Below are 16334 nucleotides of genomic sequence, written 5' to 3'. Positions count from 1 at the left end.
TGCTGTGGGATGTCGGAGCTTCTGTGAGATGCAGTTCAGTCTGTGCGTCGTAATAATGAGCCTGCTGCAGGTTTTACTCCAGTAATTAATCACATGGAAACAGGCTCGGAGAGTGAAAATTCAAATGGTCCTTTAGTGTCACGGTTCATCTTCTCCAGCCGCCCGTCGCTCTGTCTCTGGGGTTTTTCGTTCTCAGGGTCGCCGAGTGAAGAGACCGAAAAACGTCAGGCAGAGAGAAGTTTTCAGAGACAGCGTCTCTGATGTGAGCTCGCCATCAGTCATCGTTTCTTCAGCGTCTTCAGCTGTCAGCTCCGGCCTGAGAGAGTCAGGCTGGAGCAACGCGTCTGACGGATCGGGGTTACCGTGGTTCTGGATGTCGTTCTTTTTTGGTGATAAAAGTACGATTTACAGTGTCATTTTACTGTATGTATCGTGTACCGGTAAAATACTGGTTCCTACTGTTGTTTAAACGTAGGTACGGTAGAAAACACAACTGTGGGGAACAAGGGAGCAACAACTGGGTATTCTGGGAAGCGAGGAATAAACGATTCTCTAAGCATTTTTGCACATCCTGGGTATCTACAGGTTCAACGCTGGGAAACAGAACTGAAGTTTTGGGAGAATGTGTGTAAACAGGCCTGATATTCTGGAGAAACTGTACCTACATGTAAATACCAACAGGACCCAGTCATTCTTTTATTGGTACCTGATGCATACGACGAAAATTACGCTGTAAATATACATTTGCAGTGAAGTCGGTCCAGACGGCAGCTGTTGCTAAATATCTGCAGAATAAAATATTAATTCACAGCCTCACTTTGTGCCTCATTCTGAGTGAACGGAGCAGAAAAGTGAGTGTCGTTGGAACCAAATGTCCTTCAGGATCAATTTCCTGTGTTCGTGAAACATTCAGCCGTCCTGATTCCACTTCCTGTTCCCCGGAGACGGGTAACATGTTACTGTGTGCGCGTGCACGTGTGTGTGTGTGTGTGTGTGTGTGTGTGTGTGTGTGTGTGCAGGTGATAGTGACCCAAATCTGATTTTCTCTCATGCATGACACAGATCTGATTTTCCTTCAATGACAGTGTGAACAGAAAGAAACCTCACTTAAATTCTGATTTGAGGCAGTGCCTTCTTCTCTTTGGTGCAGTGTGACCTCAGTGGTGCAGTGTGACCTCACTGTAAACATTTGGGAACTCATGCAGTGACCCACCGTCGTTTTCAGCCAATGGGCCGAGCTGCTGGTCTACTGTATTGGAACATTTGAACGAAAACCTTTAGCAATAATAATCATCAGTTGGACACTTTCACCGTCTCCCCTGAACGATGATTTCTCCCTGTGGTTCTAAAAACCACACTACCCATGAGCCTCCGCTGCTGTTGCTATGGAGAAGGATCTATTCAGATCTACAAAGTCAGTCAAGTCTCGAGTTATTAGAAAACAAAACCAAATAATTAGAAACAAGTGATTCAAAACCAGGCCAAGTCAAGTCTCAAAGTCGTTCAGAAGACGTCCAAATCAAGATCTGAATAATCTAAGACTAATAAAGTCAAGTCCTTCAAAAACAAGTCTATGTCCAGTCCCGGGTCGTTCAAAAACAGTCAAGTCAAGTCTTCAGTCATTCAAGGCAAGTCCTAGTCATTTAGAAAAAAGTCAATTTCAATTCTGAAGTCATTCAGAAACAAGTCCAATCACTTTTGGGGCAATTTTCGAACAGATCCATGTCTTTGAGTCGTTTGAGGCAAGTCCAAGTCAGGTTGAATCATTCCAAACCAAGTCATTCATAGACAAACCGAAGTCAGTTCTCCAGTCACTCAAATAAGTCCGATCTCAGGTCATCCGCAAATGAGTCCAACTTGAAACAAGCCCAAGATGAGTCATTTGAGACAAGTCCTAGAGCAGTCTCGGGTCATTCAAAGACAAGTCCAAATCATTTGAAACAACTCGAAGTGAAGTCCTGATTCATTTGAAAACAAGTCATTTCAAAAGGTCCAAAGGTCTCAAATAATTTCAAAGCCCAAGTCAAGTCACAAGTCATTCAGATTTAGTAAGTTATTTAAAACTAGTCCAAGTCTCATCTTGAGTCATTTGAAAATGAGTCCAAGTCATTTGAGACAAGTCATTGTGCAATCTCAAGTCACTCAAAAACAAATCCAAGTCATTCAGAACAGTCTAAGTCAAGTCTAAAATCATTTGAGGCAAGACCAAGTCTCAAACATTCAAGAACAAGTCCAAGTCATTTGAAAGAGGAACAATTCTAAGTCAAATCTCAAGTCAATCCAGGTAAGGTCATTCAAAATAAATCCAAGTCAAAGTGTTTCAATATTTGAAACAGGTCCAAGTCAAGTCTCAAGTCATTTGAGGCTCGAAACAAGAAGAAGTCTTTAGTCATTCATAACAAGTCCAAGTGGAGAGACAAGTACAGGTCAAGTTTTGAGCCATTTGAAACAGGTCCAAGTCATTCAAAATTAATCCATGTTGAAGTCTTTAATCCTTCGAAACAAGTTCAAGTCAAGAGGCGAGTCCAAGTCCTGTCATGACACACTCGAAAACAAGCTGAAGTTTTGAGTCATTTGAAACTGATCCAAGTCAAGTCTCAAGCCCTGTAATAGCAAGTTTATGTCTAGCCATGAGTCCCAATAAACAAGTCCAGGTCACTCGAAAAAAGACCCATTCAAGTCACAAGTAAAAGCACAAGTCAAGTCCTGAGTCAGTGAAGTTGTCCAGGTCTAAGTAGAACTTTACCGGAGATACTTTTACTTTTGTGTGCAGAACTTTTGCTTATAGTAAAATAATAAAGGTATTTTTACTTTTACTTAAGATAGGGCATGTGAATACTTCTTCCTCCAGTCATCCCCACGGACTCTGAAGTAAACCCATCGAGTCTCGTTGTTTCATTCCCCGTCAGAGTCGTGTCCTTCTTTGAACGCTGAGCGTGAGGTAATGGCGGCGCACAGTTCGGCCTCCTGTCAGGCATTAGCTGCAGGAATCTATTTAAAGGAAGGACACGCTCCGGCTGAGGGAGGCGAGGCAGAGTTGGTGCTACTTAGTTCAGCCATCTACCAACCTTTTAATGCCTTAATTCAATTCAATAACTGCCTGTAATGACTTTGGCTCAGGACTATTTATACTGCATTTCCCCCACTGGATGTAATACTGAACCACTACAGATATACAGTGCCAGAGCAGCATGAGCAGCGGTTTCAAACCCGGCAACAGCAGTCTCTGCTGCCACAGTGCTCTTGAGCGAGACACCGAACATGCAGTATCTCTGCACGACAGCCATGCGGATGGTAAGACCCTCGATTGAACCTGAGGTTAAACGCTGAAATAACAGCAAGTGGGCAGCTGGAAAGGGATTCTGTGATCAATTAAATTTTAAATGGAATGTCTCCCCATCTCTGGTGGAGATGGGGGGGGCTCATCTGAACAACAACTCCCAAGGTGCATTTCAACAAAGAACATCCAATCACAGAGCTTCAGACGCTGTTGTGTGTTGTTGACAAAAATGGATTACGCAATCTGCAACTTTTCTGATTCTGGATCAGTTTGGGATGAATTCAGTAACCATGGGGATGTATTCTACATTTCTACTACTGCTCTGGTTCACACCTGTGCCTGGAATCTTCTCCATGGCAACAGCAGCCGAAGCTCATGGGTATTGTAGTATTTAGACCCATCCGCCAAGCTAAGAGTAAAATAACCTGATTTCTCAAAAACGAAATTGAAATAATTAAAACCGGTGGTTAGAACACAACCCTGTGTGATTGTTGTGTTACCCTGGAGAGTCCTTTGTGCCTATGTTGAGGAATAGTTGAAAGAAAAAGTTAAAATGAGAATTTACAGTTGGCAAAAAATAGTTGCGTACCCAGTGGACCCTCACACTTTGTAGCTGTATAAGATTATTCTTCACTGGGAAAACAGTTTTGTCTCAAACGTCCATTAATTACAATTTTTCTGACTTGTAAAAACAGTTTGGGTCGACATTCAGGTGGTGACTACGACTGCAAAATTAGTATTTTCTGAAAGCTTGGCAGCAAACAACAGAACATCAGCCAAAGTCCGTCACCCAAGGTCAATAAAAACTAATTTAATGCTGTTTAATCCTGAGCGTAGATAACCCTTCATGCGGGAGGAAAATGAAATGAGAGCTTTCTTATCCTGATGGTCTGACTCAGAGGACGTTTTCCTGTCAGACCTGTGACATCAGCACCAGCATCACCTCTCCTCGCCTACGTTTCCCATCAGTCTGCAGCCGCATGGAAACGGAGACGAGGACGAACCTGGCCTGCATTCAGCGCGCTGAAATGCATCCGTCTAACGACCTTCTCCGCCGCCGAGCTGCCGTCTGATTGGTTGAGCTAACAAGTTAATACTCAGATGTTGACTGAATAAAATAAACCAGCCTCAGAGGTTCAGAGGATGAGGACAGGAGGACGTTTGCTGCTGTTACGGGGCTGCTCACTGAGCTGTGGAGGGGGGAGGGGTACATCTATAATACATGAGCACACAGTCACACACACACACACACACACACACACACACACACACACACACGAAAGGGGGCCAGGGACGATTTCAGGGCCATTAAATGGAGATGCTGCCATAAATCACATGATCAGCCTCCTACTGACCAAGCTGCCCACACACACACACACACACACACACACACTAAAACACACACACACACACACACACACACACTAAAACACACACACACACACACACCCTAAAACACACACACACAAACACACACTAAAACACACACAAAAGCGCACTAAAACACACACACACACACACACACACACAGAAACCCACACAAAAACACAGAAACACAGAAACACACACACACTAAAACACACACAAAAGCACTAAAACACACACACACACAGAAACCCACACAAAAACACAGAAACACACACACACACACAAACACACAAACACACACACACACAAACACACAAACTCACTAAAACACACACAAACACACACAAACACACACACACACACACACACACACACACACACACACACACACACACACACAAACTCACTAAAACACACAAGGCTTTCTTCAGTCAGCACGTACTGTTTGTTCAATATTATGTAGGAGGAGTGTGTGTGTGTGTGTGTGTGTGTGTGTGTTTTAGTGCTTTTGTGTGTGTTTTACAGTGTGTGTGTGTGTGTGTGTGTGTGTGTGTGTGTGTGTGTTTTTGTACTTCCATTATTCTGAGGATCCGTATTTAGACCTGCAAAGTGAGGACATTTTTGGCCAGTTAGGAAGTTCTTGGAACGTGAAGACGCGTTACAAAAAAGTGGAGACAGGTCTGGAAATTTGACATGAAAGCAACAACATCTCAGGGACACTGAGGACATCTCTGAAACATATGGACGATCTAAGATGTGCAGATATTTTTGGATAGTCACGAACACGGGTTTTCCATTTCTGCAAAATGAAAAATTTTTGAAAAGTAAATATATTTTTGGAAAGTGGGTACATTTTTTTAAATTTCAGGGAAGTGGAAACTTTTGGAAAAGTGATGGAAATAATGAAAAGTGAAAACTGTTTGAACATTTTTTGGAAAGCGGGGACAGTTATTGCAGACAAAGGCACTTTTGGAACTATAACTTGGGATTATTTATTTATATCTTGAACTGAACTTAAGCTGCAACGTGATCTTATTCTAAATTTTGATTTATTTTACTCTTTTAAGATAAAAATACTCACTGCTTCTTTTTTACGTTGCAGTGTCTGTTTATGTCAGGCGAGACTTCTTCAGGTTTAGGTTATGGTTCAGGGACTCAGGCATGTACTATGACGACGAGGGCCCTCACAAGTATAGAAGCATAAACGTGCGAGTCGGTGCGAGTGGGCTAATAGGAGGAAGCGGATGATCTAATTCAACCACAATCGAATCTAAATCAACTGCATCTCACCTCGGACTGGGTGAAAGCCTGCGCGCTGAAAACGGAAACAGGTCGAGGGTTTAAACAGCTGCCACAGAGACACCGCACGGAAGTGAAGAAAGAAAATGGTGAATATAAACATCGTAATGAAGCCAGAGAGCAGAAGGGATCAGTAGAGATCAGTAGAGAACAGTGGAGAACAGTGGAGAACAGTAGAGAACAGTAAAGAACAGCAAAGAACAGTGGAGAACAGTAGAAAACAGTGGAGAACAGTGGAAATCAGTAGAGAACAGTAGAGAACAGTGGAGAACAGTGGAGAACAGTAGAGAACAGTAGAAAACAGTGGAGAACAGTGGAAATCAGTAGAGAACAGTAGAGAACAGTGGAGAACAGTGGAGAACAGTGGAGAACAGTGGAGAACAGTAGCGAATAGTAGAGAACAGTAGAGATGAGCAGAGAACAGCAGAGAACAGTAGAGAACAGTGGAGAACAGTGGAGAACAGTAGAGATCAGTAGAGAACAGCAAAGAACAGTGGAGAACAGTAGAGAACAGTGGAGAACAGTGGCGAACAGTAGCGAATAGTAGAGAACAGTGGAGAACAGTGGAGAACAGTAGAGAACAGTGGAGAACAGTGGAGAACAGTAGCGAATAGTAGAGAACAGTGGAGAACAGTGGAGAACAGTGGAGAACAGTAGAGATCAGTAGAGATCAGTAGAGAACAGTGGAGAACAGTGGAGAACAGTAGAGATCAGTAGAGATCAGTAGAGAACAGTGGAGAACAGCGGAGATCAGTAGAGAACAGTAGAGATCAGCAGAGAACAGTGGAGAACAGCGGAGATCAGTAGAGAACAGCAGAGAACAGTGAGAACAGTAGAGAACAGTGGAGAACAGTGGAGAACAGTAGAGATCAGCAGAGAACAGTGGAGAACAGTAGAGATCAGTAGAGATCAGTGGAGAACAGTAGCGAATAGTAGAGAACAGTGGAGAACAGTAGAGATCAGCAAAGAACAGCAGAGAACAGTAGAGAACAGTAGAGAACAGTAGAGAACAGTAGAACAGTAGAGAACAGTAGAGATCAGTAGAGAACAGTGGAGAACAGTGGAGAACAGCGGAGATCAGTAGAGAACAGCAGAGAACAGTGGAGAACAGTGGAGAACAGTGGAGAACAGTGGAGATGAGCAGAGAACAGTAGAGAACAGTGGAGAACAGTAGAGATCAGCAGAGAACAGTAGAGAACAGTAGAGAACAGTAGAGATCATATAATCAAAGGATAACGTCAGGATGTGAAAGTGACTCCTGTCTGCCACCAGTAATGGTGGGTTTGCCCTTGACTTGGCTGAAGGATGGCCAACGGCACGCACGCACACACACACACACACACACACACACACACACACACACACACACACACACACACACACACACACACACACACACACAGAGCGAGAGAGACCTTCAGACTGATGAGCGAGCTATCATTAGCATCCAGCCCGTGGCCAGAAACACATTGACGGCGCAGACACCAACAGCTTCCTCCGACCAGCCGCAGCGTTTTCTGTCGTGTACCTGTAGGATGTCCAGGTGGTTTGAAGACGAACTGGGTCCTACCTCATGTCACCAGTAATCTGGTTCACGGGTGACCAACCATGCCAAGCGTGGAGCCGGCGGTCATCAGGCTCTGGCTCCACCTCGGCGGGTGAGTCGGCTGATCACCCGAAGGACAGCTGATCCGCGGGAGGAGTCTTTTGTTCGGAAAGAAAACCCACGGACCGCTGGCATCATTCGTTACTGAAACGGCTGCCGATTAACTCGCTGTCGATCGACCAATCAGTGAGATGGACCGCTCGAGTGCCATCATCACACTGGCTTCGCCGCCTCTTTTCACCGTTTGCCGTTTCCATGATTCAGTCTGTTCACGTGGTTTTTCTGTACCAGTCATCCAGAACTCTCCGCGGGAATCAAACGGTCACGATCCGCACAGGTGACGAGCGATTCCCGACTTGTAGTAGCCTCTCAGCAGCGTGCCTGACTAACAATCAGCAGGGGGCGCTAACTGGCTAGCAAAGGTCAACGTGGCAGTTAACCGTCCCCACTCATCTTCATCTTCACTGGAAACATCAGCCTGACTTGAGTTAAAAGTAAACAGCTGATGTGTCTTGATGCTCAACAGTTGTTAAAGTTTGTAAAATTCTCGTGGTCAACTGGTCGAAACACTAATTAGAAACCAGAATATTTTCACAAATGCACGACAAAGACCGACAGAGAATTATCGGCTGATGTGAGTGAAACTTTAAGACCGTCTGCAGCAGCTGCAGCGGAACTTTAATTTGAAAGGACGGCAGGAAGAGTCAGACTGCTGACGTCAAGGTGCCCTTGAGCAAGTCACTACTGAAAGAAACGAGACGATACGACAGCAGCCGACTGTCTGTCTGCAGCAGGTGTGTGTGTGTGTGTGTGTGTGTGTGTGTGCTGGGTAAACAAAGTCAAACAAACACCAAACACACCCACCCGCCTGGTGCCTCCAGGAAGACAAAGCAAACCACACCAACTGTCAGACAGGACACACTCTGTTCTATCGGGCTGGTGCACGTGTCCCTTTGACACTTTGTCCCAGAAAGACGGCATCTCGACTCCTAATTGGTCGGATTTCCATTTAATGTCCCAGTGTCACTCCTGCTCGCCAGAGGACGAACCTTTTAGGTTTTAACGACCCCCCGACCTTTCCTCTAGCGCCACCCTCAGGACAGACTCGACACCCGGACGCTAGAACAATGAGACTCTAACGCGTAGGGCTGCATCTCGAGCCTGAATACGCTTTACTCAGCATCAGAAGTGCGTCCGCGAGAACTGAACGCTGTCTGTTTGATCGGTCCGGAAAACGCTGAAAATGATTTCTTCCAACAGCCCGATCACACAAATGTAGGATTCACATTCTGAAGTTTTTCATTAACAGTATCTGAGGGAAACTCTCTTGAGTTTGTTGTATCTTCAAAAACTCTTCTGGAGCTGGAAAAGCAGTGGGATCGTCATGTAAACTAACGTCATCTCATATTTGGGCCAATGCGGAAAAAGCAAACAATATTTCAGCTGCACGTTTAATATTTCGAATGACGGAGGAACCCGAGCAGAGTTTCGTAGAAAGACGTGGTTATAACTTAGTCAGGCTGGATAAGCAGCTGAGCAAAGTGGGCAACTGCACCGAAGCCCGGGACCTCCAAAGGCCCCCGGAAGCTCCGGGCTCCTTGTGTCAACACGGTTTGCGCTCATTAAATGGAAAAGGAAAACGGTCCCATTTCATTCCCTGATCTCAGACCCAATTCTTGAAGAGGGTCTCTGCGTCAAATACTAAAGACCTGCCTTTTCTTTGCTTTGTGCTTGTACCTCACACATTCCTAAATTAATTTGTCTTAAATCACCACACAGCAAATCTGGGGTCAGATCTGGGGTCAGATCAGCAACTCAGGTTTGCCCCCTAGCCGGTTGATCCAACCATGAATATCGGGTGTTGAAAAAAACTATTGATTCGCACTGGTATCGGAAAATGTTAAACGCTGGATGTTTCAGCCTGAAGTGGCGACGCGCCCCGATTTAGACTGGTCGTCTGTCAATATCCTGATTCTGTTTAGAAATGAACACACGAATAAACATCGGTTTTATTTTTATGTAACTCTAAACTATTTAAAACCTCCGGATCTGTCACGTTAACACTATAGGACAGTAGGTCTGTAAAATTCTCATAAGAAAATGAACCTTCGAGCATCTACAGTTTCCTGCTACCTGAGCAAACTTCGTCTGCTGAAGAAGATCATGTGATATGATCAAAAGCTCCAGAACAGATACTAAATAGACCTTGTGGCAAAAGTGTTGTAGAATAGAAGAAAGTCACAATAGACCTGATTTATCTGCAGAGCGATGAATAGAAAGTCCAGTGAGGTCAGATCTGATTGGCCAGGCTCCAAACTGCCAAGAAATACGATGGTTTCATTTTACAGCTGCGAACACCGTGTGTGTGTGTGTGTGTGTGTGTGTGTGTGTGTGTGTGTGTCTGCAGGCACACGTGGCTTTCATGTGACACCATTGAGGGTGAATTATGCCCCCCCCCACCCCGCCCGAACCCTAAACTAGACCTGATTCCAACCTGAACCCTAAAACCAGGCCAGAACCCTCACACAGCAGTCTCCACCTGCGGGGACCACATTTGTTTTGTGTCCCCACAGGGTTAGCGTGATTTCAGGTTAGAGTCCCTTCCAGGATATAAGAACAAGTACACACACACACACACACACACACACACACACACACACACACACACACACACACACAGCCGAGCAGTTTATTACCCAGCAGTGTTTTTTCTTTCCTTTCCTCTCTCTCCATTTGAGAGAGAGAAGAGAGAATAAAAATCCGTCTCTTTAAACACGCTGGTGGTGGACAACACCACTAAACCCCAGAATAACCAGAATAACCAGTACCAGTGTACCAGTGTGAGGTGAGCTCCTCAGTCCATTTTCATTACTCATATTTGATTTTCCGGCTTTACCCCACCACGCTGCTCTCTCCGGGTCCCTGTTAATTATTAAATCACGTGCCTGAGAAGCAAGAGTCAAATAAAACGCGTGGTCGCCGCACACGGCGGCCGAGAGGCAAAGACTGAACGCGCTACGACGTGCGTTCGCATGCCGGGAGAGAACGAATCAAATAAAAACGGGAGAGTCTCGATCCCCTGGGTACTGAGTATCGGTCGTATCCGTACTTCAGGCCTTTGGCTTGTGATCCTGGCGGGGCCGGTGGTCTGGACTGTAGCAACACGGAGATCATGAGAAAATTCCTTCCAAGCACAAACACACCCACAGGACAACCAGTTTCAACCAGTCACCCACCAAACCCAGCACAGGCCATCGTCCTCCTGTGAGTTTTCTCCTCTCACACTAGGATTTAAAAAGCTTTTCTGCACTGCCAGGAATCTTATTCTGGTGGTGGTGGGCATTGCTCAATCCCTTTTCATTTTCATCTTCATTTCGTTTTGCACAAAAACTGAAATTTAGTCTAAAAATATCACAATCGACTCTCAGAAACAGCCCTGCTACTCATGGTGTCCGGATGATGCTGAAACGCGCAGGACGACTGCTGCAATGAAAGACCAGGTTTCTGCTGGTGCAGCTGATGGAGGCTCTATTTTTGGATTATTTGCACATGAACTCATTTTTGTTTTTTGCATTGCAGCGAGGTAACTCGTACCAGTTCTCGCACACAGTTTGTGCCCCTAAATGCTGCAGGTCCTGCTCCGCGGGCTGCTGGTCTCAGGCCCTGATATAAACACAGTCCACACAGTCCTTAATTTGGGACTGCGTGCAGAAGTCCACAACCCAAACTCACTGAGACGAGTCCCCATCAAAGTCCCACAGTCCCCTCCTACTACAGGTAGCAGCTGCTTTAGGAAAATCACTGAGACTTTTTAAATAACGAAACCATATAATTGCGAGGCGTTTTTACAGATTTACGTCTCCCGCGGGAACCGACGAGCTCGGACACAGACGGACAAACGCGTTGTTGGTCTGATGATAAAGAAGACGATGATACTCAAGTTAAAGGAGAGTTTTAGTTTTATCTGTTAGGCAAAGTACAAAGATCCACTTCGGAATTAGAAACAGGCTTTTTGATTTCTTTCAGTGATGAATTTTGGACCTTCTGACCTCCCGTCCAAATGAGCAGTTAGGCGGTAAACACGCATCGCTTTGACAGCACGAGTTCACCCAACTCTTCCTAAAACCCGATGCACAGACACGTCTGGTCTAACGTGACGAAGCATTGTGCCGCAGCCCGTAGCAATGATGCAGCGTTTCTTTACTGCCCCCAGGAAGAGTCATCATGCCCCAGAATCCGCAGTTCGGAGGGACCCCACACGGGAGGACATGTTTGAATTCGATCTCTGTCTGTAACACAACGTCCCTCAACGTCCCCTGTGCCCAGTTTATCCACAACATCTCTGTCCCCACACCTTCATCATGAAGGCAGCATCGGTCCCATATATATGCGGACGCAGGAGAACCACAATCTTTATTCATTTTTAGCAAAAAGCGTCACGAAGCCCCTCTGTTGATCATGACGCACGCCTGGTTCTGGAAATCAGGAAATAAATCTGCGTTCTGGTTTTGGAGTAAAAAGCTAAATATCTGCAGGAACCTGATGGTACTTTATGGTATTTTTAAGAAAGTCTTATGTTACAATCATGTTAAAGGAACGTTGCAGAGTTTTATTTGGGGCCCATCGGCTTTCTGCCTCCCTCAGTCACATTCACACACTCACAGCGTTCGTTTAGACTCGTTTGGACTCGGAGCTGCTCCGCGGCGAAGCAGCGGGGGGATGAGGAGGGGGAGGAGGCAGCAGCGTCACCGTGATGTGGACGATTACATAAAAATTATTATTATTACTACCGAGCTGCCGCCGCCGCCGCCGCCGCCGCCGCTGCATGATACAGCAGCATCTGTTACCGGCAGGATTACGTGAGCCGGAGCCGGATTCCACTCCAGTGATCATCCAACATGGCTGAGAGGAGAGGAGGGATTCGTTAATGCAAAAAAAAGAAAAAAGAAAAAGAAAGGAAAGGATGCTGACCGAAGGAAGGAGCAGATTTACTCATCGCGAAGCAATAAGACTTCACTTCCTCTCTGTGGTGTCTGTTTCACACAGAGGATGGACAGAATAAACGTCCGTAGAGCGAAAGACTGCGGCAGAGAGTGAGAGGATGGAGGGACGAGGGAGAGAAGATGGAAAACGAGACGGATGGACGAAGGAATGAGGGCGGGAAGAGAGGTTCAATAAAAGATGAAAGACAAATAGGGGGAGGAGAGAGTGGATGATGGAGACACGGAGGGATGGGTGGATAAAGGAAGGCAGGGATGAAGCGATGGTGGGATGTTGGTGGGATGGAAAAAGAGGACAGGAGGACAGCTGGAAATGGAAAAGGAAGAGACAAAAAGAAGAGGAGAGGATGGAGGGGTGGATGCTGAAATGGCCGGAGAAGGGGCGGGGGCTGGGAAAACATGAAGAAACGAAGGGATAGAGGATGAAAAAGACAAGTGATGGATGGAGGAAAGCTGAAATAAAGAATGCAAGACAGAAAATGTTTTTGCTCATTTTCACTTTGTGCATAAAGAACTCAAATACAAATCTGAGCTACTTTTATTCTACCGGACTTTTTCCACTTTCTACTTCAGATAAGTTGAATTAAAAACTTTTAATTTAATTTATGGACCAAAGAGGTCAAACTCTATATTCACACTATGTTTCAGGGAGAAGGAAAAGTCTACAAACTGACTCCAGATCAGTGAATCAGAACTTCGTCTCCCACGAATCATCTGACGACCCCTCAGGTTCACCCGGTGACCCTCTGGAGGGGCCCGACCCCCGGGTTGGGAACCAGTGGACTAAACCATCTACCTGTCTATGACGTAGCTAAAAGCAGCTCCAGCAGTAAAAATGCTGCTGAAGCCTCCGTGACTCAGGATCCATGAGTTCATTTATCACAATACCTGCCACACGTCGCAAATGCAGGACTTTCACTTGTAACCGAGTATTTTTACAGTGTGGTATCGTTACTTTTCCTTCGGTAAAGGATCTGAATACTTCTTCCACCCCTGAAAAGTTGTGTGTGTGAAACCTGAAGTGAATCAGCCCGAGCGACTAAACGCTGACGTCCGTGAAGCGTGAAGAGAGGAAACCGTCAGAATCTGTGAGGAGCCGTGAGGAGACGGGAACCTTCCTCACATCAACACCTGGAACCAGCAGAAACGTCTGATCTCCATCACGTTCTCCACGTGGTTCTCCATCGTCCGAGCTTCGACTGCAGCTCTTTCAGTGACCCCGTCTCGCCGCGTCCTTCTTCTTCTGTGGTGGTTTAGAATCAGCTCAAATTCACTCGGGTTTTACTCTGATGACTTTCTGGAAACTGAGCCTCATTTCAATGGAAACCGACGTTTCCACCTCAGAGCACAAAAACTTTTCTGTGATTTTTGACTTTTCCTCAAATTTTCCGCTAGTTTTTCAAAAAGAGGATGAATGGGTGGAAGGAAGATGGAGGGATGGAGAAAAGTAGACAAGTGGAGTCAGAGATGGGAGAGAGAAAGAGGAGGCAGATGAAGGATGAAGGAAGGAAGGCGGAGGAAGAGATGGTGGGATAATTGAGGGGTGGAGGATGGGACGAGAGAGGAAAAGGTGGAAAGTGGTGGATGACAGCTAAAATAAGAGAAGGAAGAGAAAGTAAAAGTGAAATAAATAGAAACAGGAGAGAAAAGAAGGAAGGATGGAGATGAGTATAGAGGGATAGATGAAGGGAGGAAAAGGAAGAGAGAGGAGGGAAAGGATAGTAGAAGGGGGAATGGATGGGGGAGGATGGAAACATGACGGGGGAGGAAGGTATGGAGGATGGAGTGATGGAGGAGGAAGAGGAGGGATGGATGAGGGAGGAATGTGAAGAAGGAGGAGAGAAGAAGTGATGGACAGCAGTGCGGTAAACTCCAGGCGGTGCTGAGGCTGTGACTTTTTTAATGCAAATTACACACACACACACACACACACACACACACACACACACACACACACACACACACACGGCATTCAGCTGCTGATTTATTGATCCATTATTATTGATCAGGTTCTGACCACCCCCCAAAATGTATCTGTAAAGGGAGGGAAAGAAATGGAGAGACAGACAGACAGACAGATAGATGACAGACAGACAGACAGACAGACAGATGACAGACAGACGGATGACAGACAGGCAGATATTCAGGTCGCCTCTGCCTGGCGAACCCGGTTGAACCCGGGTGGTGGCGGCGGCGGGAGGAGCATGGAGCTGCTGCAGTTTGAGCAAGTGATGTGAGACCCTCCCTCCTCTCTCCTCCCCCACCCCCACCCCTCCCCCCCAACCAAAAAAAAAAGATCCCACCACTACCCGCCCAAACCGCCAGCATCAGCTGTTCGCTTCGGAACGGGACCCAGCGCCGCACCGCATCTCTCCGCATACGTTAACAGCTCCAGTCTCACCCGGTGCGGCGCCACAGTCATAAAATGGGTGAGGCTTTGGTACAGCGAAGGGACCCCCCCCCCCACACACACACACACACACACACACACACCCTGCCCCCTCCCTCACTTCTCCCACCTCCCTCCACTATCACCGGCACGGGAGCGGGAGGAGCGGCGCGAAACACGCGGAAAAGGAGCAGACAAAGCTGCGTCCTCCGCTCTGCTCCACCCGCCTCCCGGTTCATCCATCCCGCCGCGCATCGGTCCTCACCTCCGCGCCTGAGCGCGACTGACGCTCCCACCTTCACGCGGCTTGTATCAGGGAGGAGGCGCGCGCTGGCCGCAGGATGCGGCCTCGGAAAAAAAAAAAAAAAAAAAAAAAAAAAAAATCACTGCATTTGGGTCCGCGGCTCGTTTCGGAGTCGGCTCTCCTCCTCCATCCGGTCGTCCGGGCGCGCTCGCAGGGACGTGCACGGCCGGATTCGCTCGGATGGGAGCGTTTTTCTTGATTTATTTCGGAGTCTAACCCGTTTCCCATCGCACATGCAGAGAAAACCCGAGCAGGGCCTCTGCGTCTAACCCCGCCGAGACGCGCTCAAACGTCGGTCATGAAAGGCGTCGGGGCTGTAGCCGGCGCTCGGCTCACCACAGCCCGAACATCCGCTCACACCGAGGGACGAAGCCGTCTCACGCCCGAGACAAGCCTCCATTTCGGGCTCCGTCCTCGCCCGACTCTGCGGCTACTTTCGCATCACTCTGTATTCACAGCATGAGGAGCTCGGCGCCGCGACGCCGGCGCGAAAATCTGCAGAAATGTGGGTTTTAGCGGCTTTTGTCGCCCCGCTCGCCTCCGGACGCAGCGGAGGCCGAGAGGCTGCGGCGGCCACAGGAGGCGGAGGAGAGGAGGCGGCGGACACACGGGGGGAACATGGATGGCAAATAAAGAGCAAAATTTCAGCTTACACTTCGCAGTTCCGCCGTACGGTCCTTCATGGTGTCGCCGCGCCGAGCTGGCTGCTACGGAGACGGAGAATCGGCCCTGGTCCGGGGGGGAGGGGGGGAGGTTTCCGACACCGCGTCGTTCGTCGTTTTGCGCTCCGAGATCCCCCAACGAGATTTTTTCCTCCGTTTGTCCTCCTCGGCGTTTTTCACTCGTTCTTCGGTTCCCTGAAAAGCGGAGACGGATGGAGGGAGGAAGAGCGCGGTGTGACGCGTCTCCGCCTTCTGCTGCTGCCGCTGCTTCCGAGGAGCTGCTTTCTCCGCGCGGTGACGGCGCGTCAAACCCGCCTTTTCTCAAACCGTGCCTCTCCGCCGCTCTGGCTCAGACTGGCCCCTCTTTCGGTCCGCGGCTTTCTCCTCTTCCTCCTCGGTGCGGTCGCAGTGTGGCCCCGCAGCGCG

The 16334-nt window shown here is 47.4% G+C and overlaps 1 protein-coding gene across 1 annotated transcript in view; it reads right to left on the bottom strand.

Moving 5' to 3' along the window:
• The window catches only part of stx1b (syntaxin 1B), a 60640-nt gene extending 44661 nt beyond the window's left edge, over positions 1-15979 (bottom strand). Inside the window, exon 1 of the mRNA XM_040124086.1 lies at positions 15900-15979. Coding sequence (XP_039980020.1) covers positions 15900-15929 — 30 coding nt within the window. The 5' untranslated portion in view covers positions 15930-15979. The remainder of the gene's footprint in view (positions 1-15899) is intronic.
• Positions 15980-16334: the final 355 nt, after the last annotated feature.

The sequence above is a fragment of the Xiphias gladius genome, chromosome 3 (assembly GCF_016859285.1).
Source record: "Xiphias gladius isolate SHS-SW01 ecotype Sanya breed wild chromosome 3, ASM1685928v1, whole genome shotgun sequence".
In the NCBI taxonomy this organism is placed as follows: domain Eukaryota; kingdom Metazoa; phylum Chordata; class Actinopteri; order Istiophoriformes; family Xiphiidae; genus Xiphias; species Xiphias gladius.
Note: the sequence above shows the minus strand (reverse complement) of the source record. Positions and strands in the feature narration are given on the sequence as shown.